The sequence below is a fragment of the Bos grunniens genome, chromosome 10 (assembly GCF_055505025.1).
Source record: "Bos grunniens cultivar Pamir isolate PY7600 chromosome 10, Bosgru_T2T1.0, whole genome shotgun sequence".
Taxonomy (NCBI): domain Eukaryota; kingdom Metazoa; phylum Chordata; class Mammalia; order Artiodactyla; family Bovidae; genus Bos; species Bos grunniens.
Genome location: NC_141174.1, coordinates 47,600,413 through 47,625,240, shown reverse-complemented (window position 1 = coordinate 47,625,240; position 24,828 = coordinate 47,600,413). Strand labels below are relative to the sequence as shown.

The 24,828-nt window shown below is 38.5% G+C and overlaps 2 protein-coding genes across 14 annotated transcripts in view; one reads left to right on the top strand and one right to left on the bottom strand.

Moving 5' to 3' along the window:
* Positions 1-24,828, bottom strand: part of UNC13C (unc-13 homolog C) — an 839,460-nt gene that overhangs the window by 142,690 nt on the left and 671,942 nt on the right. The gene's annotated exons all lie outside the window — the stretch shown is intronic.
* Positions 1-24,828, top strand: part of LOC147364479 (uncharacterized) — a 537,088-nt gene that overhangs the window by 478,746 nt on the left and 33,514 nt on the right. For 2 of the 4 annotated variants that reach the window (XR_015134527.1, XM_086321027.1), the window contains exons 5-6: positions 20,734-20,790; positions 20,942-22,124. The exons of the other annotated variants lie outside the window; for them this stretch is intronic. Coding sequence is in view for 1 of the 2 variants with exons in the window: in XM_086321027.1 (XP_086177153.1) it covers positions 20,734-20,790; positions 20,942-20,965 (81 nt within the window). In the remaining variant the exon portion in view is untranslated. Of the gene's footprint in view, positions 1-20,733; positions 20,791-20,941; positions 22,125-24,828 lie in introns of those variants that run through there. 4 annotated transcript variants of the gene reach the window in all.

Sequence of the window (24,828 nt, the reverse complement as noted above, 5' to 3'; positions counted from 1 at the left end):
TTCCTTAAGAGTCTCTGAGCCTAGAGCCACCCCTGAACGTTGCCCTGCCCACCAAAGGGCTGAGGACCTGGCCCCACACACCAGCATGCTGGGGCCCCCAGGGCCCTGCAGCTAGAGACACCGAGATACAGCTTCATGTACCAATGCACAGGCACCAGCTCCAGAATCCCCGGTGCCCTGCCTCCCTGCATCCCCCTATCAGCAAGCCTGCTCTAACCTTAGAATCAGAGCCTCACCCCACCCACCAGTGAGCAGACACCAGCCCAAGGTCAACTTGAGTCCTGCAGCCCATCATGGCAGGGTCAAACCCACCCACCAGCAGTCCAGCACCAGCCCAGGACCAGTTGGCCCCTCACCCCAGCATCAGGAAAATACCAGTTCTGAGAAATCTTGGGCTCTTCAGCCATTCTCCCTACCAGCCCCACTCACTAGAGAGCTCAGACAAGCTTCAGGACACTCAGGACCCCACAAGCCAGCTGTGTCAGGAGCAGGCCGCAACCATCAGCAGTCTGACACCAATTCTGGGACTGCTGAACCTTGCAACTAGACTGCTCTGCTCACCAGTCAGTCAGCACTAGCCCCAAGACCTGGTTTCACCTATGTATGGTGTGGACAATCCAGGATATCCTGGACCCCAATTCTACCTACCAGTGAGACAGCTCAGTACCGGGGACCCTATGAATTCTGAAAAACAGCCACCCCATGACCCAGCCCAACAATAAGCAGCTGGCAGCCTCAGCACAAGGCAGGGCCTGGCAAACAGCTGGACCTGGAGCCAGTCATGTCTGCCAGCCTGCCCCAGTAGTCTACCCTCCCCAACAGAAGGATCCACATACACAGCCCACACAGGGTACCCTAGAGCAGGCAGCTCTGGTGACCAGTGGGGAGTGGGCTGAGGGACGGGATGTCTCCTACAAAAGGCCATTTCTCCAAGGTCAGGAAACATAACCTCCTAGATACAGAGAAATAAAAATTGCAAATCAACAAAATGAGGTGCCAGAGAAACACGGGTTAAAACAAAGGAACATGATAAAACCCCAGAAAGAGAACTAAGTGGAGATAGGCAATCTACCTGCAAAAGAGTTCAAGTAATAATTGTAAAGATGATCAAAGAACTCAGGAGAAGAATGGAAAAACAGAGTGAGAAGTTAAAACTGTTTAACAGATGATGAAGAATACACAAACTAAATGAAAAATACACTGGAAGGAATCAATAGTAGATTAAATGATAGAGAGAAACAGATCAGTGAGCTGGAAGACAGAACAGTGGAAATCACCGAAGCTCAACAGAAAAAAAAAAAAAAGAGAATAAAAAAATGAGGGAGGTTTAACAAATCTCTGGAATAAAATCAAATGTACTAACACTCATGTAACAGAGGGCCCAGAAGAAGGAGAGAGATTGGAGCAGAGAACATGTGTGATGATATCATATAATAGCTGAAAACTTCCCTAACCTGGAAAAGGAAAAAGACCTCCGAGTGCAGAAAGCAAAGAGAGTCCCAAACAGAATCTACCCAAAGAGGACCACCCCAAGACACACTGTAATTCAAACAGCAAAAATTGAATATAAGAGAAAATATTAACAATTGCAAGGGAAAAGAAATTAGGGAACTCCCATAAGGCAATGAGCTGATTTTCAGTTGAAACTAGAGTAATGAAAGAGAAAAACATACAACCAAGGATAATCTATCACTGAGATTTGACGGAGAAATCAAAAGTTTTAGAGACAGGCTAAAATAGTTCAGTACCACCAAACCAGCTTTAGAAGAAATGTTAAAGTGACTTCTATAAGTGAAAAAGAAAAGGCCACAATGAGAAACATGAAAGATTACAAAAAAGAAAAAGATCCTTGGTAAAGGCAGTGAGTGAGTGAGTGAAAGTCACTCAGTCGTGTCTGACTCTTTGTGACCCCATCGACTACACAGTCCATGGAATTCTCCAGGCCAGAATACTAGAGTGGGTAGCCTTTTCCTTCTCCAGGGTATCTTTCCAACCCAGGGATTGAACCCAGGTCTCCTTCATTGCAGGAAGATTCTTTACCAGCTGAGCCACAGGGGAAGGCCAAGTATACAGTAAATCAACCATTCAAAGCTAGTGCATGCTCAGTTGCTAAGTCGTGTCTGACTCTTTGCGACCCTGTGGACTGTAGCCCACCAGACTCCTCTGTCTATGAGATTTCCCAGGCAAGAACACTGGAGTGGGCTGTCATCCCCTTCTCCAACAAAGCTAGTAAGAAGGTTAAAATACAAAAGTAGTAAATTCATCTATATCCACAATAATCAGTAAAGGAAAAACTGGATAGCTACATGTAAAAGGATGAAATTATAACATTTCCCACATCATATATAAAAATAAACTCACAATGGATTAAAGACTAAATGTAAGAGACTGGAAACCACAAAACTAGAAGAAAATATAAGTAGAACATTCTATAAGATAAATCATAATAATAATTTTTATGTGTCATTCTCTTAAACCAAAGGAAACAAAAGCAAAAATTTAAAAATGAGTCCTAATTCAATTTCAAAGCTTTTGCACAGCAAAGGATATCATTGACAAAATGAAAAGACAGCTACTGAGTGGGAGAAAATACTTGCAAATGGTATTACTGATAATGGGTAATATCCAAAATACATAAACAGTTCATACAACTTAACATCAAAAAAAAAAAAAGCCCAAATAACTCAATTAAGACACGAATAGACATTTTCCCAAAGAAGACAGAGACAGAAATAGTCACACAAAAAGATGCTCAACATCATTAATCATAAGATAAATGCAAATCAAATCCACAATGAGATGTCACCTCACACCTGTCAAAATGGCTATACAAATAACAAATGTTGTCAAGGATGTGGAGATAAGGGAACCTTAGTATATGGTTTGAGAGAATGTAAATTGATGCAACTACTCAGGAAATAGAATGGTGTTTCCTCAAAAAAACTAAAATAGAACTACCATATGACCCAGCAATTCCACTCCTGTGTATACATTCAAAGAAAATGAAAACAGTATTTTGAAAAGATACACGAATCCCAGTGTTCACAGCAGCATTATTTATACTTGTCAAGATAAGCAAGTCACCTAAGTGCCCATCAACAGATGAATGGATAAAGAAGATGTGGTGTATGTGTTGAATACAGTAGGATATTGAATACTACTCAGCCATATAAAGAATAAAATGTTGGCTTCTGCAAGAACATGGATGGACCTGGAAGGTTATTATGCTTAGAAAATAAGTCTGATGGAGAAAGACAAATACCATATGTTATTTCTTACAGGTGGAATCTAAAGAATATAACAAATGATTGCAACAGAGAAGCAATAAATACAGAAGAGCAAACTAGCTGTTACCAGTAGGGAGAGGGAGGTAGAGAGGAGCAAGATACGAGGAGGGGTTTCAGAGGTACAGACTTCTATGTATAAATAAATAGACTTTAATGATATATTGTACAGCACAGGGAATATAGCCAATATTTTATAAAAACTATAAATGGAATATATATATATAATCTATAAAGATTCTGAATCACTATGTGGTATACCTGAGACTAACATAATATTGTAAATCAGCTATATCTCAATGAAAAAAAGAATGCATATAAACTAAGTTTGGATAGAAGGAATGTAACTGCTAAAAGAAAAATAAATGGCTCAACAGAAATTTTAAAAGGTCAAAGATAAGGTGTGCTTTGGTAAGCAGGTAAATGCCAGCTGTGGGCAGTGTCCTAGTCAATTTTCCAGACAAGACCTTCAGTTTATTTGCGTAACCTATTTACACTTCGTTTCTCCATAACTGCAGCGATTTTGCCTTTTTCCCTACTTGGGCACTCTGTTCAGAACTTAGAGCGCTCCTCAAACCCATTGTCCTGGACTCTGCAAGCTCTCTACCCTCCCACATCTCCCTCATCCCTGCTGTTGCCACAGTTTCAGGAAAGGAACACTTCTGCTTGTCTAACTTTTTGTAGCCACACCTTAGCCATCACCCTGTCCCTTTTGCCCCCCACCTGCCATGTCAATCTCCTCTGTAGAGGAGAGGGGAAGAGGAAGAGAGGGAGAAGTAGGGAGGGAAGAAAGGAGAGAGAGGCAGGCAGCAAGGGAAAGAGAATGAATTTAGGCAGACCTCGAGCAGGAGAGAGGCAATTTGAGAAGACTGGTATCTAGGAAGGAATCCATGGAAAAAAGGTTGTTGTCCTGAACTAGTGCAGCTATGAGTGAGAAGGGAGAAGAAGATTAACAAAGGGAGAAAAGAAGAGGGCACTTAAAAGTGAAAACTGATAGAGCTTTGACCCTGCAGAGCAGGAGTAAGGGAAAGTAGATCACCTAGTCTGATCTGAGGATGTGGGCTGGGTTCCAGGGCTCAGAGTGAAGCTGTCAAGTACAATAGAGGAATAGCAGTTTTGGAAAAAAGGTAAATCCTTGATTTGACTTCCCAACCATCAACCCTCTAGAAAGACTAATTGTAACTCACAGATAGATAGATGATAGTTCAAAAGATGGAGAAATTGTACCTAAATATCAAATCAGTGTGCCTTTATTGCAAGGGTATAAACATTAAGGTGTGCTGTGTGCTGTACTAAGTCACTTCAGTCATGTCTGACTCTGTGACCCCATGGACCATAGCCTACCAGGCTCCTCTGTCCATGGGGTTCTTTAGGCAAGAATACAGGAGTGGGTTGCAATGCCCTCCTCTGGGGGATCTTAAGGTATATTCTACTTATTTTTTTTTTTAGAATTGAGAAGATTCTGAGTATATGAATCCAGGAATGCAGAAAAAGGATGGCTCATGTCGACTAGTAATGGGGGTTCAGTCACATTTAAATCGAAATTTAAAAAATGCTCACACTTATAACAAGGCCTTGGAAACAAGGGAACTGAAGGTTTAAAATACAATTCTTTTGTTGGCACAACATTTTCTACTAGAAGAAAAGCCAACATATAGGCATTTTTACAGTGATCCCCTTCCATTCATATTTTAGTAGAAGAGTTGGGGCCATTAGGAGATACTCATAGGAAAATCAGTTGAACTTTTAAGTTTTTAGTCATAAGTTTTATGTAAGTTTAGCATTTGCTGGGTGATCATAGCTGCTGGTTTGGTGACCTGACCTGAAAATCTCATCTAGGCTGGCCAAAAATATGACTTTTTTTTTGGCTGGGAAAGCCAAAAGCTTTTACTTATGTGTAAACCCCATCATACACTTTGTTTAGGGATTAAGCTGATGATCCCTTGGAAATTATTTGCCCCATTTCTACTTATAAGCACACTCACCCTTGCTAACTAGACAAATTTCTGAGTTTTAGACAGTCAAATAATATAAGATAAAAAAGGTAAAGACATAGGAGTAATTACTTTCATTTCATTATACCCAAATTGGACCAATACTAAACTATAGAGCTGGCTGCCAGTAGCTTTGTTGTTGTCACTGAGTCACTAAGTTGTGTCTGACTCTTTTGTGACCCCGTGGACTATGGCCCACGAGGCTTCTCGGTCTATGGGCAAGAATATTGGAATGGGTTGCCATTTCCTCTTCCAGAGGATCTTCCTGTCCCAGGGATTGTCTCCTGCATCTCCTGCATTGCATGTGAATTCCTTATCACTGAGCCACCTGGGAAGCCCAGTAGTTTAGTAAAAGAATGTTTTTAATTTCATGGATTTACAGGGATGATTTTTAATCAATGTTCTATAAAATGTATTGTTGTTGTTCAGTTGATAAGTTGTGTCTGACTCTTTGTGACCCCATCGATTGCAGTACTCTAGGCTTCCCTGTCCTTCACTATCTCCGGAGTTTGCTCAAGCTCGTGTCCATTGAGTCGGTTATGCTATCTAACTATCTCATCCTCTGTTGCCCATTTCTCTCCTGCCTTCAATTTTTCCCAGCATAAGGTCTTTTCCAATGAGTCAGTTCTTCACCCAGTGACCAAAGTATTAGAGCTTCAGCATCAGTCCTTCCAATGAATATTCAGGGTTGATTTCCTTTAGGACTGACTGGTTTGATCTCCTTGCTGTCCAAGGCACTCTCTCGAGTCTTCTCCAGCACAATTCAAAAGCATCAGTTCCATTGCACTCAGCCTTCTTTATGGTCCAACTCTCACATCCGTACACTACCACTGGAAAAACCACAGTTTTGAATATAGGGACCTTTGATGGCAAAGTGGTATCTCTGCTTTTTAACATGCCTAGGTTGGTCACAGCTTTTCTTCCAAGGAGCAAGCATCTTCTAATTTCATGGCTGCAATCATTGTTTGCAGTGATTTTGGAGCCCAAGAAAATAAAGTCTGTCACTGTTTCCACTTTTCCCCTTCTATTTGCCATGAAGTGATGGGACCAGATGCCGTGATCTTCAGTTTTTGAATGTTGAGTTTTAAGCCAGCTTTTTCACTCCTCTTTTTCACCCTCATCAAGAGGCTCTTTAGTTCCTCTTCACTTTCTGCCTTTAGAATGGTATCATCTGCCTGTTGATAAAATGTGCAATACAAACTATACCGGACAGATTCTGGAGAAAGTGGTTCATGCGTCTCAGCTGTGTTCTAACCACCTGTGTGAACTTGAACGATCATTTGATGTTTCTTGGTACCAGTGTTCTTTTTACAATTGGGCAGTATTGGAAAAACTGACCTTCTTCTGGTAGGTCTTAAATTCCAACTGGTCTGATTTTCTTCATAAAAGCTTCCCTATCACTCAGCTTCCTTCTTGGCCTGACTTCTGGGAAAATGGCCCAACTCTGAAGATGGAAAATATTGGGGCCCGGAAAATAAACAAACTATGGATCTAGGGAAGGGAAGGGCTGCAATGTGAACAATCAAATCAATCATAAATGAGAGTCAGATTTTTATGAAAAACACCAAATGTTTTGAGAATTACAATTTTTATAAATTTTGGAGCATCTGTTAAGTTTCTTTGCAGCTTATGTAATAGATACAACAACAATATTTAGCTGCTATTGAATATGTATGTCAAGCTTGCCAGCTGGAAATTATTTCGTGACTAAAATATCACACATAGAATCCAAGAGCTAAAGAAGGACATGGATTTCCTCTTTTGGAGCCTTTTGGGGACTTGCCAGCACAGAATATAGTGAGGCTTGGTGGTAACTCTTGAGAACAATTATCCAAAAAGAAACTCATTTAATCATGGGGAAGCAGCATGTGTGCTACCATACATGCTGAACTAGTGAACACATCCACACATAAGCCAAATACTCTTCACTGCAGGAAGCCAACAAAAAAAAATGTAAATTCCTATTTCACAAGCTATAGACTTGGAGGGTCAGTAATGATATTTAAAATCAGTAATTTAAAGGAAAGATTTTGCTCCATATTTACTGGTTTAATTTTTTTTTTTCATTAAAACTGGTCTTTCCATCCCTTTTCAACTGGATAACTCCTGCCTGTTCTTGAGTTGTCAGCTGAACTATCACTTCCTTAGGGAACATGTTTCTGAATTGCCTGACAAAATAAAATGCCCCTCTCAAATGTTCTTACAGCACAATATATATATGTATATATATAATAGCAGATATCACAACTACTTTTCCCTAAAGAAGCATAAATATTTTTGCTTTGACAAGTGTCAAAGTGTCTTTGAAAGACTCTGAACTCCTAAGAGCCGGGATTCCCTCTCTTTGGTCTCAAGTACCTACCACAGTGCCTGACACAGAACAGACGTTTTAAATATTAGCTCATTAACAGAATGTATCATACAACACAGGGAATATAGTCAGTATTTTGTAGTAACTGTTAACAGAATATAACTCTAAAATTTGCGAGTCACTATGCTGTACTCCTGTAACTTTTGTAATATTGTACATCAACTATACTTTAATCTTAAAATAAATATTAGCTTATTAGGCAGTCAAATAAGTAATTTTGTGGATGTCAGAAATATGTGCTAAGTCACTTCAGTTGTGTCTGACTCTTTATGATCCTGTGGACTGTAGCCTGTGTCTCCTCTGCCCATGAAATTCTCCAGGTAAGAATGCTGGAGTGGGTTGCCATGCCCAATCTTCTCCAAGGGATCTTCCTGACCCAGGGATTGAACCCACATCTCCTGTGGCTCCTGACTTGCAGATGGATTTTTAACTGCTGAGCCACGCTTTTTAAATGCAAATTATAGATCAATTTATATATTAAGAATATTTTTGCAGTAACCTTTTTTTAATGATTTTTTTTTTTTTGATTTAAATTATCTTAACAAATGACTATCTGGTACTTCTTGGCATTACAGTTATGGAGACCACAAAGCCTGGATTCTCTAAGACTATTCCAGTTTTAAATGTTGTTCCACTTTACATGAAAATACTCTCTTACTTGTCAGACCATGTGTCCCATTATTTTGTTAAGAAGATATAATCAACATAACTACAAGATATTCTGAATTCCAGAAAATCCTACTTTACTAAAGAAAGTAATTTGCAAAATATAAAACCAACCATCTTCAGAACTACTTCCTCAGTTGAAATCAATTCATTCTACATAGATTGCAGCACATATTTTAAATAGATTTGTTTTACAGAATGTGGATCCTGCAAGAATTGTGAAACAAAAATTCATTTCATCAACTTTGGAGTTTAAATAAAGGAATGCAAAATAAATGAAACCAGATGGATGCATATTAGTGGCACATCCTGACAAGACGTGATATTGCATATTTGATATTCTATTAGATATTCCAAACATTCAGACATTATAGAAAGAGGAGGTAAGTTCTAAGAACCCATATAAAGACAGAGAACAAATCCTGGGAAAGTACTGTGATTCAGAGAAGTAAAACTGGCTCTTTAATATGGTTATATAATATTCAAAGAGATCTGAAATTTAAAAAATTTAATTGTGTATTTTGGAAAGTTTGTTCATTTATAAAGCTGAATGGAGTCGGTGTCATACATTACTTTTCTTGAATATGTAATTTAACAAAACCAAACACATTCCTCAAAATAAAACCCCCAATATGATATTCTCTTAGGAATAATTACACTGAATATTCCTCCGTGCTGCTGCTGCTAAGTCTTCAGTCATGTTCTACTCTGTGCGACCCTAGAGACGGCAGCCCACCAGGCGCCCCTGTCCCTGGGATTCTCCAGGCAAGAACACTGGAGTGGGTTGCCATTTCATTCCTCCGTGAGTAGTAGGTTAATCCATTTGTTTTCAAGGGCAATAAGAGGCAAAAAATAAAACACTGTTTAGGGTGTTACAGTATTTTGTCCAGGTTTTCTCTAAAAAGGATTTGCAGCATGCATCATATGTGAAATTCCCCATGGAAAGACCTGGATTACTAAATAGGAAAGAATCTGTCCAAACCCACATACCAACCGTTCTCCCAGTTACACTAGCTACTGAATAGAGTTACCAAGTTCCAGAGTCTCTCTGTAGAATAAATGAATGAAAGACCTCTATTACCCAGCAGGCTCATTCTCCTTCTTGAAATTCCCGAGACAGTATTTAGTGTAGTTATCAATCTCGTGGACTCATGGAGTGTAAGAAAATGTGATTTCAATTTCTGTACAAACAGTTGTATTCGGTTAATGCAAATTTAGGCAAGATAAGCAATGACATAGGAAATATGACTTGACAAATCATTTAACCTCTGTGTACCTCAATTTCTATTCATATTTAACACTGATTTACCTCATAGTATGTTGAGAAGCTTAGCAGGCTAATGAGTATGAGCAAGCAGCACATTTAAAAAAAGTTTAAACTTATAAATAAATAGCAGAATTCAATATGAAAGGATCATCCAAAGACTAATTAAAATAATTTTAAGATTTCTATACATTTTTATCCCAAATCATCTAAAAACCTTTTTTTTTCTTTTTTCCTTTTTTTATTAAACTTTTTATTTTGTTTTGGAGTACAGCCTATTAACAATATTGTGATAGTTTCAGGTGGACAGAAAAAGGACTCAGCAATACATATACATATATCTATTCTCCCCCAAACTCCCCTCCCATCCAGGCTGCCACATAACATTGAGCAGAGTTCCCTGTGCTATACAGTAGGTCCTTGGTGGTTATCCATTTTATTTATTTTTATTTTTATTTTTTTTTTGCACAGAACTGAATTCTTAACTATCCCCAACACTGGCTCTTCTACGTTTCTTTTTGATAGCTGATTCCAGTTGGGTTTGACTACCAAGCACTAACCACATGTTTAAAATATCATAATTTGAGGACTTTAAAACTAAATGTAATAATTATTTATCACCCTAAGTGGAATAAGAATTTATAAATAATACTTTAAAAGGGGAGAGTGTACATAGTTTATTTTTCCTTATTCACACAAAAAAGTGAATATAGAATTTGAAAGTTTCACTCATCAAATATTCAACTTACTATTAAAGACTGTTTTATGGTTAAAGAAACTCCTTTAAAAAAGGGTACAAAGCATGTTATGACAATTAATTATATACTTGTTCATACTCTCAAATTGCTTTATTGTTTTGGTAATAAAGTATTTTAATGACAAGTGTACATTTCAGTGTATCATATTCCTTTCTTTAATTATAAAAGATAAAATACCATTAAAATACAACTTTTACTATCTAAATAAAATCTCTTACATTTTATCCACAATTTTACTACTTTTCAGTTTCTAATACTTACTTTTCAAGTGACATTTCTCTTTAGGCAAACAGAAGCAGATTAAAGGAACAGCAAAATGGCAATGCTACCATTAAATAGACTTCAAAGTTTCAATGTCAATTTCCCACAGAGATAAAGAATAAGAATTAGTAGATGATAAAATCTGAAGTAAGTGAACTTGGGTAGAATTTAACTAAGAGGAAAACTAATTAAAATTACAAGTAAATAAACATTCGTAAATTATAATGGTACCTATTTTGAGTGGAAATTACCTGTCTGTACATCTACATGAAAGAATTCAATAAAGAGAAACGATGCATACATCACTAGTAATAGTTAATATGCTAAGCTTACATGGAATTTTTTGTTTCCATATTTATTTACATGAAACCATATTTTATGGGTCATGAGCAATAGCTTATGACTTGAGAAAAATAATGGACAATGTGTTAAAATTATAAACTGTTGCATTTTTTAAAAGGTAAAAAGATGGACCACATGGGAAGTTAATTTAAGGATAGTCTTGTAACCTGTTACCCTTGAGGCATCTCTATTTTTCTCTTCTGCCTAAAAATTAAAAACATCTATATGACATTCCTGTTTATAAATCACTTTTTTAGAAGAGCATTATTGAGATGTAATTTAAACAGCCAAAGTTCATCTATTTAATGTGTGTAAGTCAAAGAATGTGGGCAGATAGGGTACCTGATAAGGGGGTTCAAGCTTTCTTTTTGCAAAGATGAAAATATTCTAAATTTAGATTATGATGATGGATACACGGCCTTGTAAATATATCAAAGCACTTTGAGCATTTCATTCTTATTTACAAAAGCATTAAAAAGCCAAGAGTCCAGGGAAGAATGGCTTCATGTGTAAGAAACTTCAATAAATGACATAAGACTTTGGAAACATGCAACCCCAAAAAAGGAAGGAGGCATAGGAGGGAAAACCTGGTAACAGCGAAGCAGTGACCCACCAGGACTTGATTCACCACCCTTTTGTAGCCGCTGGTGTAACAGCAGCTGACAAAACAGAAGGGCTTTTATGGAACTTATAATTTATAGGGCCAATAGCAAAAGACAAAAGGCATGCCTGAGGGTGACAGATTGGGGGTGGATCGATTTTCCTATTTTATAAGGTGTCAAGGCTCTCCATTCTAGAGATCTGAAGCAGGTCGACTTCCAAGCAGAAGGCACAGTACATGAAGAGAACCTAAGGGAGAAATGTGTTTGATATGATTGGAGAAAGCCAAGGGGCCAGAGTGGCTGCATCAAAGTGGCAAGCTAAGAGTGCTGAGATGAGTTCAGAGGAAGATACCAGCTACTGTGTAGAACTTAATAGTCCACGGTAGGGACTCTGTATGTCATTCTGAGTGTGATCAGGGTTTTAAGGACCCATTGAGTACCAGGCAGAATTAACAATGGAAAAGGCCCTTCCACATATTTTCAACATTTGACATTTCAAGTATCTAATAAGTACTTAGGTGGAAGCAAAACAGAGGAGGGAAAAAAAAGTCATTCTGGTCTTATATTCCTTTGTTATAACCCTGAATACCACAAGGCAATAGAGAGATGTTTAGTGTTCTGAGAGAAAACAAATATGACCCAACAATTACATACTCAGCCACTTAGTCATTCAAGTACAACAGAGGGATATCTACAGATGTACAGGGGCTTAGAATATATAACCATATACACTTTCTAATAAGACTTATAATATATGGTGGAAAAAGTCAGTATAACTTGACATGGTTTAAAAAAAAATCAAGGACTTCTCTGGTGGTTAAGAATTCACCTGCCAAGGCAGGGGACATGGGTTCAGTCCCTGGTCAGGAAAGATTACACGTGCTGAGGAGCAACCAAGACCATGTGCTACAATTACTGAAGCCTGCGAACGCTAGAGCCCATGCTTGGCAACAAGCCACTGCAATAAGTCCACACGTGACAGTTAGAGAGTAGCCCCCACTTGCCACAACTGGAGAAAACCCACGGACAGCAACGAAGACCCAACACAGTCAATAAATAAGTCGAGAAAAAGCAAAAATAAGATACGATGCAGTATCACATTTTCACATGAAAAGTATTTTAATTATAATGTAAAAATTAAAGTTACACAAGTATTATTTGTATGAAAAATTTTTGAAAAACATTAACTTACTTATTTCATTCTTTCCTTTTTTTGTGCTCCTCTGTATCTTTCAAATTTCCCATAATGCTTTTTCTCAATCAGAAAAATAACATATATTTTTAATAGGGAAAGAAGAAATCATCCTGTCTTTATCTTTTGGTGTTTAATAAAATGTTATGTTCCACATTTTCTACATATTCTAAGAGTTGGCAAAATAGACATTTTAGATCATGAAACACATAAATCTTTAGATAGGGTTTTAGAATCTATTTATTTCAATAGTTCTCAACTCATGTTTGATCACTGAGCACCATTCAAGTAAAGACTTAAATCATCACCATCACTAAAGCTAATATTTACTGGGTACTTACTCATAGATACAAGGTAATCTTCTAACCATCTTGCTTATATATCTCATTTAATCCTCACAACAGTATAATTATCAGACAAAGAAAGTGAGGCACAGAGTGACTATGAAAAATTGCTGGATGTCACATAAATGGTTAGTAGTGGAGACATATTTTGGACTCATCTCATCTGACTAAAGCCAGTATACTTTGTTACTTAGCATTCTGTGGAAGACTTCCTCTAAACCCCCAAATGATTCCTACCTTCAGGTGTTTATACCCTTGGGTAATCCCCTCCTCTTGAGTGTAGACTGGACCTAATGAATTATTTCTAATAAACAGAATAAAGCAGAAATTAAGAGATACCACTTTTGTTGTTGGGTTATAAAAGACTACAAATTCCACTTGCTATAGACTAACTCACTGTTGCTTTCTGAGCTTGAGTGGTTTGATAAAATCACATGTCATGTTGGAGAGACCAACCCTCTACCCATCCACCTAGCAAGCAACTACCAGGGAAGAAGTGAGGCAATCAGTCTAACAGCTTTTGAGAAAGTGAATTATGTCAACTACCTCATGATAGAGCTTGAAAGAAGATGCTTCATCAGTTGAGCCTCCAGATGAGACCATAGTTTTGAATGAAACTTTCATTTCAGACTTGTAAAAGGCCCTTGGAGAAGGCAATGGCACCCTACTCCAGTACTCTTGCTTGGAAAATCCCATGGACGGAGGAGCCTGGTAGGCTGCAGTCCATGGGGTGGCTAAGAGTCGGGAACGACTGAGCGACTTCACTTTCACTTTTCACTTTCATGCATTGGAGAAGGAAATGGCAACCCACTCCAGTGTTCTTGCCTGGAGAATCCCAGGGACAGGGGAGCCTAGTGGGCTGCCATCTATGGGGTCGCACAGAGTCGGACACGACTGAAGCGACTTAGCAAAAGGCCCTAAAGAGGAGCACTCACACACTATTGGTGGGAATGTAAATTGGTACAGCCACTATGGAGAACAGAATGGAAATTCTTTAGAAAACTAAAAATAGAGCTAGTATATGACCCTGAAATCCCACGCCTGGGCATACATCCAGAGAAAAACATGGCCCCAAAAGATACATGCACCCCAATGTTCTTTGCAGCACTGTTTATTTACAATGGCCAAGACATGGAAACAATCTAAGTGTCCACTGACAGAGGAATGGATAAAGAAGATGTGGTGTATATATACAATGAAGTATTATTCAGCCATTAAAAAAATGAAATAAGGCCATTTGCAGCAACATGGATGGGCCTAGAGAGTGTCATACGGAGTGAAGTAACTCAGACAGAGAAGGAGAACTATCATATGACATCCCTTATATGTGGAATCTAAAAAGAAATGATACAAACTAACTTACTTACAAAACAGAAAGAGACTCACAGACTTAGAAGACAAATTCATGGTTGCTGGGGGGCAAGGGATAGTTAAAGACTTTGGGATGGTCAAGTACACACTGCTATATTTAAAATGGATAACCAACAAAAACCTATTGTATAGCATATGGGACTCTGCTCAATGTTATGTGGCAGCCTGTATGGGAGGTGGGTTTTGGGAGAAAACGGATACATGTATATATATGGCTGAGTCCCTTTACTGTTTACCTGAAACTATCACAACACTGCTAACCGGCTATTCCCCAATACAAAATGTTTTTGGTGTTAATAAATAAATAATTAAAAAAAAAAAAAGATCCTAAAGTAGAGGTCACAGATGAACCATGCTAAGACTACTAATAATGCACCCCACAAAATGTTCGGTTGCAATTAAGTATGATCTTAATAAGGTTTCATACTAATAAGACTTTAATAATAAGATGACCTTAAAATAGAGAAAGGAGCTTGAATTTCCAGATAGGCTTGATGTAATCACTAGGCCACTTAAAAGAGAGAGGCAGAAGAGTCATTATCAGAGTGAGGCAGTGTAAGATAGACTTGGATAAATATTGCTGACTTTGAAGACGAAAAGTGGTCATAAGCCAAGAAATGTGGCAAGTCTCTAGAAGCTATAAAAAAACAAACAGATTTTCCCCTAGGGCCTCCAGAAACACCCCAGCCAACACTGTGATTCATCCCAGAGACATTCTTTTCAGACGTGATCTACAGGACTGCCTGGAATAATAAATTTTTATCATTTTAAATACTAACTCTGGGAATCATTTGTTCCACAGCAACAAATACCTAGGAAACATACTACAGCACACAGGAGGAAAATTAGCTGCTTTGCAGTCTTTCTCTCCTAGCACCTTGCTTACTACCAAGGCAGCCACTGATGTTTTGACCTAGTGTTCCATAGAGCACAATACAAAGGTAACTGAAGCAGAATAACTTCTCAGGAGATGGAGAAATTCCTCTGGACAGTTTCACTAAGAGAGACTACAAATATTGAGAAAAGGATAACACAGTATTCTAGGTTTTGCTTGTCTTTGGGTCTTTTAATATGATCTTTCATGCCAGATAGTACCTGTAGGATTTTTTATGTTGGGTAAGAGATGATCCTTTTTTTTTTTTTTTGAGAAATCCAATTTTTTAAAAATTGAAGTATAGTTGATTTACAATATTAGTTTCATGTGGACAACACAGTGGTTTACTATTCTTATACTCATTTAGATTATTATAAAATATTAGTTATATTTCCCATGCTATACAATATATCTCTATTGTTTATTTTATACAGAGCAGATTGTACTTGTTAATATTCCCCCTCTCCTTCTCCCCTGTGGTAACCACTGGTTTGCTCTCTTTACCTGCGAGTCTGTTTCTGTTCTCTCTATCCCTTTGTTCTATTTTTTAGATTTCATAGATACGTGCTAACATACAGTATTTGTCTTTCTCTGTCTGACGAATTTCGCTAAGCATAATACTCTCCAGATCCATCCATGTTATTGCAAATGCTAGGATTTCATTCTTTTTAAATGTCCGAATAATATTCCATTGTGTGTGTGTCTATATCTATATATCTATATATAATCTTCTCCATTCGTCTGTTGATGGACACTTAGGTTTCGTCCACATTTTAGCTATTGTAAACAATGCTATGAACACTGGGGTGCATGTGTTTTTTCAAGTTGCTGTTTTTGTTTTCTTTGGGCACATGTCAAGGATTGGAATAGCTGGATCATAAGATAGTTCTATTTTTAGATTTTTGAGAAACTTTGATCCTGTTTTCCATAGAATTTCACCAATTTGTGTATGTGTGTGTTAGTTGCTTAGTCGTGTCCGACTCTTTGCAACCCCATAGACCGCAGCCCACCAGGCCCCTCCGTCCATGGGATTCTCCAGGCAAGAACACTGGAGTGGGTTGCCATTTCCTTCCCCAAAAGAAACTATAGAAAGAAAGAAAGTGAAGTCACTCAGTTGTGTCCAACTCTGCGACCCCATGGACTGTAGTCTACAAGGCTCCCCCATCACCAATTTACATTCTCACAAACAATGTACTAGGGCCTTTTCTTCACATCCTTGACATTTTTGTTCTTTTTGATGATAACCATTTTGACAGGTATGAGATAATATCTCATTATATATATTTGTCTTTTTTAAAAAATATTTTAATTGAAAGGTAATTGCTTTATTGTGTTTGTTTCTACCAAACATCAAAATGAGTCAGTTACAAGTTTACCCATGTCCCCTCTCACCTGAACATCCCTTCCACCTTCCTCCCCATCCCAACCCTCTAGGTTGTTACCAAACCCCGGTTTGAGTTCCCATTGCTTGTGCTTCACCCAGCCCAGCATTTTGCATGATATACTCTGCATGTAAGTTAAATAAGCAGGGTGACAATATATAGTGTTGATGTACTGCTTTCCCAATTTGGAACCAGTCCGTTGTTCCATGTCCGGTTCTAACTGTTGCTTCTTGACCAGAATACCGATTTCTCAGGAGGCAGATAAGGTGGTCTGGTATTCCCATCTCTTTCTTTTCTACAGTTTGTTGTGATCCACACAGTCAAAGGCTTTAGCCCAGTCAATAAAGGAGAAGTAGATGTTTTTCTGGAATTCTGTTGCTTTTTCTATGATCCAACAGATGTTGGCAATTTGATTTCTGGTTCCTCTGCCTTTTCTAAATCCAGCCTGAACATCTGGAAGTTCATGGTTCACGTACTGTTGAAGCCTGACTTGGAGAATTTTGAGCATTACTTTGCTAGTGTGTGAGATAAGTATATTGTGCAGTGGTCTGAACATTCTTTGGCATTGCCTTTCTTTGGGATTTGAATGAAAACTGACCTTTTCCAGTCTTGTGGCCACTACTGAGTTTTCCAAATTTGCTGGCAGGTTGAGTGCATCACATTAACAGCAACATCTTTTAGGATTTGAAATAACTCAGCTGGAATTCCATCACATCCACTAGCTTTGTTATAGTGATGTTTCCTACAGTCCACTTGACTTTGCATTCCACAATGTCTGGGTCTACGTGAGTGATCACACCACTGTGGTTTTCTGCGTCTCTTTTGTATAGTCCTTCTGTGTATTCTTGCCACTTCTTTTTAATCACTTCTGCTTCTGTTAGGTTCATAACATTTCTATCCTCTATTTTGCTCATCTTTGCATGGATGTTCCCTTGGTATCTCAAATTTTCTTGAAGAGGTCTCTAGTCTTTCCCATTCTATTGTTTTCCTCTATTTCTTTGCATTGATCACTTAGAAAGGTTTTCTTCTCTCTCCTTGCTATTCTTTGGAACTCTACATTGAGATGTTATTATTCTTTGGAACTCTGAATTCAGATGTTTGCTTGTACAAGAAATTCTTTACCCTTGCTTCAATTCTGAATGATAATCTTGCTGGGTAGGGTATCCTAGGTTGCAGGTTTTCCCCTTTAAACACTTTAGTAATATCACACTGTCCCTTATAGCCTGCAAACTTTCTACAGCAAAATCAACTGATAATCTTACCAGGGTTCCCCTGTATATGATTCTGTTTTTCTCTTTCTCTTGCTTCTTTTCAGTTCAGTCGCTCAGTCATGTCCAACTCTTTGCAACCCCCATGGACTGCAGCATGCCAGGCTTCCCTTAGAATTCTCCTTAACTTTTACATTTTAATTATATGTCTTTGTGTGGGCCTCTTTAGATTCATGTTGTTTGGGATTCTCTGTGTATCCTGTGCCTTGGTATCTCTTTCCTTCTTCAGGTTTGGGAAGGTTTATGTCATAGTTTCATCAAATAATTTTGATCCTTCTCTCCCTCTTTTTTCTGGGACCCCAATAACTTGAAATTTATACACTTGACATTGTCTCAGAGTCCCTTAACCTGTCCTTCTTTTATTTTATAATTTGTTTTCCTTTCGCTGTTCTGACTGAGTGATTTCCATTATCCTATCTTTCAGATCACTTATGCATTCTTCCGTATTACCTAGTCTGTTCTTTATCCCTTCTAGTGTGTTTTTCATTTCAGGTATTGTACTGTATGGTCGGGTGGTTCTTTGGTAAGAATCACTAGTTCTCTGGTAAAATTATCACAGTGTTCATCTACTCTTTTCCCTAGTTCAGTTAGCATTATTATTACTATTGTTTTGAAACCCTTTATCTGATAATTTATTAATCTCTTTCATTTTTTTTTTCGTTTTGTTGCTTTTCTTGCTCTTTCATTTAAAACAGATTTCTCTATCTTCCCATTTTCTCCCTAACTTTCTCTGTCTCTGTGAAATTAGGTTAAGCAATTACCTACCAGTCCTGAAGGAGTGTCCTTGTGTAGGAGTGTTCCTATGCTGTCTGTGTATGCCCTGTGGTTCTGATGGGAGAGCTGGATTAGACATGGATGAATGCTACATCTTTCTACCAAGCTATCACCTTGGTGGGAGGTGGGGTTGAGCTACAGTCAGATGTGAGGCAGGGCCTCTTCTATGCCCAGTGGCCCACACTACCCTATCAGGGCTACAGGGGTGGTCCTGAGGTGCTGGAGCAGAAGCCCTGAGGTTTAGGTTCAAGCCGGTTCTGTTCCTTGTAAGTGTGCTAGCCTCCCTCCCAGCATTAGCACCTTTGTCCCAGAAAGGAGCAACACTAGAGTAAGAGGGGTCAAAGCAAGTGCTTGGCGTGGGCTGGGGTTCATGGCCCAGAGGTCAGTGTCCTCCTCCTCCTCCTCCAACTTCTCTGGATAGTACTTCTTTAGCCTTATACTTGTGTGGTGATTCTCCCATGTTTGGAGCTCTCCTGCTTGCATGTGACTTATCACTGGTTCCCTCTCTATGCTTCTGAAGAATTTTCACAAACACCTCCACCCTATCACTTTGGCTTCATCTTTCATTTTCCTTTCTGCCTTTGTATTTTTCTAAGCCAGAGCAGTGGCTCTTGGCAATGATGCTGTGGTACTCTTCTATCTACACAGGGACTTTTGAGGTATGATATGTGAAGATTTTTTTTTTATCATAGTGATGGTACTAAAGTTTCTAGACAAGTGACTTCACTCTTTTAAAAGAAGAAGCTATTATTTAAAATCTTATATTAATAGTAAAAGATTATAATAATTAGTATTTATTTTAAAGTATATTAAAATAATTCCATTGATAATCTCTTAAAGCTAAAGTTGTTCCTACTGTGAGAGAAATGGCTGGAGCTTCCTATGTAGTACATATCGTTCGTGTAGCTTGTCAGCCTCAGCTCTATTTGGACCTATTTGGAAGTCAGGATTAGCCTTTTGTAACACTCCAACGACAAGCAATGCACAGCGCACTGAAGTCTCGTGGGGAGATGCAGGAGGGGTTTCCCAAAATAATGCACAGCCCAGTGGGCTCACCTTCTACATGACACATCTCTGTTCTCTCTCCAAAGCATCCCCATGTTCCAACCTGCTCTGTTCTAGCATCAGACTGTCAATAGGTATAATCCCTGTCTTCCTCTCCCACTAAGCTTCTAGAATTGCTCTCCTCTTGTCCCTTATTTCAGCTCTTTTCCATCTCGAATAGTCTGCTGTTACGGGGTTGATGTAAGTCTGACATTACACCACCACAAGCCACCCACAGGTAGTTTTTTCATAGAGTGAAAAATATGTGCATCTTGTCTATTATGCTTTCAAGCTCTGCTCTAAATGACAAAGGGACTTCACACAGGGCCTTTCCCCTTCTCAAATTATAACCAGGCAAAGTGGTCTGTGACTAGCAATCATCCCAAGAAAACCAACAGGTGATCACTCGTTCAGAGCTTCCCCTGGAAGGTCTCCAAATAAAATACATGGCAAAAGCATGGTTTCCTGGGCTCCTTATCAGGAGAAAGGTTTTGGAAACTGATTTTATACCAAATGCCATGACCTCCCCAGGTTTGTTGCCAAAACATTTTCACTGGCTGGGCTTTGGGAATCTCCAAATAAAGACAAGGATTTGTGATCAAAATATTACCTCAGAAGTTATAGATATTTGTATTCTGTGGCTGGATCTGTACATCTGCATGCACTGCTGCACTTGTGATTGATTTGATTTGATTTAATGAGGATATTAAATTTTACAAGTTCTACAAGTAAAAGTAGTTTAGATAATGTCCATGTATTGCTAAATAGTCTTGCTTCTTTAATATCCACCAGGGCCGCAAGGCAGAAATTAGAATCTTATGGCCAAGATATTTAAATATTTATATTTCCTGTTTAAATTGACTTTTTCTAAACTAATTTTAACAATTACCTTCAATTTGTTATTTCTCTGATTTTTTTTTTTTTAACAAAAACTGCTAAAAGGGAAGAAGAGTCTACTTGAGGCTTCATCATGTCTTCTTGTTCCTTATCTTTTTCCAGGTGAGGTGTGGTTGAATATTAACAGCAGGAAAACAACGCTGGTGGGGGGTGGGGGGTGGGGGTTGGGAATCAAGAGTTAAATACATACTTTTCATACAAATGATAGCTTACTATGTTATTGACACATGCAAACACACTTCTTTGTTTTCAGGAAATGTCCACCTTATTTTCTTGACTGAACTCTTGACGACATTTTCCTCCTGGCAATTATGACCTACTACAGACTTCACATTCAAGTGCTCCAAAAATACCTTGCCCAAGGGATATGGTAATTGACCACTGATACCTTAATTAGTTTTAGGAGAAACAAAGTGTGCTTAAATATAACATTCTCATTATAGATATTTAAAAATAAAGAGCTAGGCACCCCAAACCAAGACCAAAATTGCGTCAAATTCCCAATTATTATTGGAGAAATTATGTCTATGCTCTATTGGTATTTGAAAATTCATGAATATGGAAATAAGTCCAGATGATCTTTTGTGGAATTTAAGTCTTACTGCAGTGTATTTTAAATGATTCAAAGATTCTGAATACCTACCATGTTCTAGGAGTGAGGATTCATTTACAAATGGAAGTATAAGGTATCTAAATCCATAATGCTTGTTTTTAAGTTTAAGAACAGTGTTTTTAAACTGCTGGCTCAAGTCATCAATGGGTCATGAAGTCAATGTAGAGTATTATAAATAAACTATATGTATTATATGATTTTATTATATACATATATGTATATACATATGAAACTGAAAAAATAGAATAAGAAATAAATTTTGAGAGTTTGCATTACCTCTATCCTTGTCAAGACCCCATGGACCATGAAACTTTTGTTCTGGTTGTATGTGTGTATCTCTGTGTGTGTATCTACTGTGTTATTGTAAAAATGTAGTTCTTACTTTGGATTATGACCCAAACACAAAAAGTTCCATAAGAGAAAGAGAAAAAATTAGTAAATGAACAAATAAATAGGTTAAATAAAATGATTGATACAATAAGTGTTTAAAGGAAAAAGGGGAGTGGATTTTGAGGGAGTGGAGTGGGGGATGGGATGGTCAGGGCAGGTCATGAAGAGGAATGAAATGTGAACTGAGGCATGCAGAGAGGGAAAGATCTCGAGATACTGAGAGCAGGGAGGAGCTTTACAAGTGAAAGGAAGAGCCAATGTGAGTGCTCTGCTAAAGAAAATCTGGCCCAGCTGAAGAATAAGTGTGAGGACAGCGTGCTTACCAGTAAATGAGAGGAAAAGAGAAAGAGATGTTGGGGGTGAACAGAGTCGAACTACACAGTGTGACATAAGCCACGGTTTAAGAAACAGGGTTTTGGTCTATTGAAAGGGAAAGATTTGGGCAGCTTTTATATGCCAGAGAATGTCCAGATCTAATCTAACTGTGATGGGTCAGTCTGGATGCTATGAGCACAATGGAAAGCATGAGTGAAAATGTGCAAAATGTTTAGGGGTTATTGCAGCTGTCAAAGCAAAGGAGGTTTGTAGCTAGAACTAATTGGAGGTAGTGGAGATGGAGAGAAGTATACATAGCTAGACATGTTTTGGAAGTAGAAGAAGTATCATTTGCTTATGGGTATCTGGGTGTTGTATGTCTGTACATGGTGGTGGAGTGAAAAAATAAGGAAGTCTAAACACTATACAAATGACGGCATCTTTTGCTGGAATCGATGTGCTGTGCTTAGTCACTCAGTCGTGTCCAAATTTTTACAATCCCATTGACTGAGCCTGCCAGGCTCCTGTGTCCCTGGGGATTCTCTAGGCAAGAATACTGGAGTGCGTAGTCATGCCCTCCTCCAGGGGATCTTTCCAACCCAGGGATCAAACCCAGGTCTCCCGCATTGCAGGCGGATTTTTTACTGTCTGAGCCACCAGGGAAGTCCAACAGAGTAAAGGGACAAAGCAGGTAATTAAATAGTTAATCCCACTACAGAATTGTAAGTACAGAAAAAATTATGAGAGACCCCTGAAAGTTAATGATTACTCAAGAAAGCAGGCCTGGTTAGCAACAAAGCCATGCCTCAGAAGCATGAGACAGGCCCCAAAACAGTAAAACAAGGATGGCATGAGACCCACATCCTGCCCAGTGAGCTCAATAAGTTAATGACCTGTAGGAGATGCTCTCAGGCTTCCGTTGTGGTTCAGATGATAAAGAATCTGCCTGCAATGCAGGAGACTACGGTTCGATCTCTGGGTTGGGAAGATATCCTGGAGAAGGGAATGGCTATCCACTCCAGTACTCTTGCCTGAAAAATTCCATGGACAGAAGAGCCTGGTCGGCTACAGTCCATGGGGTTGCAAAGAGTCAGACACAACTGGGCCACACACACACACACACACACACAGAGGAGATGTTCTCTGAAAAAATAAAAAATAATTTATGAAAAGATATATAGAGTACGAAGTAAAGACCCTCATTGTACTAGGTCTGAAATAATTTTTCTGTAGTGCCGTGACAGTCCCAGCTTGACCATATATGGAAAAGAAAACTCCCCTGCCCTACCTGCAGGAGAAGCTGATGATGACGTAAATTCAAGAATAAGGAAGAGGGTGGTCTCTTCCTCTCCCCAGTTTTCCTTTGAATATAAAACCACAGTCTACTAAGTTCTGAGGACTCAGCACCCTCTCCCCTGTTGCTCGTAAACCCAGTATGTATTGTTCTAATAAATCACTTCTTAGCTATCACTTTTATTCTCATTGAATTCTTTCTGTGCTGAGACCTAAAGGACCGTACCTCTTTGGAGCTCCCCAAAATGCCACCAAAAGGTTTAAGAATGACAACGGCCAAGACATGAATAGAATTTAGGTGGGGGGGTTTTAATTCTAGAGGTTCATTTTTAACACATATATTTGAGATCTAACAGATATACTTTTCATCCATGCTCCTGATTCAATTTTATAATTATATATTTATTTGTATAATTATTAATGGACACTTTTAATAGCAGCCTACTCCAGTATTCTTGCTGCAAAAATCCCAAGTACAGAGGAGCCTGGTGGGTTACAGTCTGTGGGGTTGCAGAGAGTTGGACATGACCGAGCACCTAGGCACTGCATGTACTTTATGAATACCAGTAGTGGACTTTCCTTTGGTGATCATTGTTACCAAAGAAATCAAGTTTTAACAGAGGAAAATTTCTATCTGCCTAATCATGAAGAAAAAACAGTAAGATGTCTTTACAGAACCATGAAGCTAGGGTCATTGATTAATCATTTGCTTTCACACACCAGCCTTCTCGAACAGTGTTTTCTCACACTTTAGCACACATGAGATTCATTTGGAAGTCTTATTAAAATAGGGAATGCTGAACCTTATGCTCAGAATTTCTTATTCAGTAGGTTTAGAGTTTGGGCATAAGGATTTGCAGTTCTAAGCACTTGCCAGGTCATACTGGTCCATGGAAAACAGGTGCTCTAACAAGAAAAGGTTCTTAATCTGGGGTTCTTGGGCCCCTGGGAAAAGTCTAACAAAACTACTGTGGGGGATTTACATACATATCCCTGAAAGGATATATGTGCATTTTTCACATATATGTTAAAAATATCATAAAAATATGATTAAAAAAAAACCCACATATTTTACATATATGCCCATGTGTATATGTTATGGGCATATTTCTGATAATGGAGCGGGCATATTTCATCAGATACTCAAAAGCCTTAAAAAACTTAGTTAAGAGTAGTGGCGTTCAATCCTGGATATATATTAGAACTCCCTGAAGTTTTGGCTCCTCTATTCAATTGCTGTGTGACTTTGGGCAAAATAATTAACCTCTCTGTGCCTCAATTTCTTCACGTATAAAATGGAGCTAAAGTAATAGCACTTTCCTTATGGGCTTGTTATGAAGTTCAAATAAGTTAATATTTGCATAATTTTTAAAGAAGGGCCTGCTGCTGCTTACTGCTGCTAAGTCGCTTCAGTTGTGTCCAACTCTATGCGACCCCATAGATGGCAGCCCACGATGCTCCCCCATCCCTGGGATTCTCCGGCAAGAACGCTGGAATGGGTTGCCATTTCCTTCTCCAATGCATGAAAG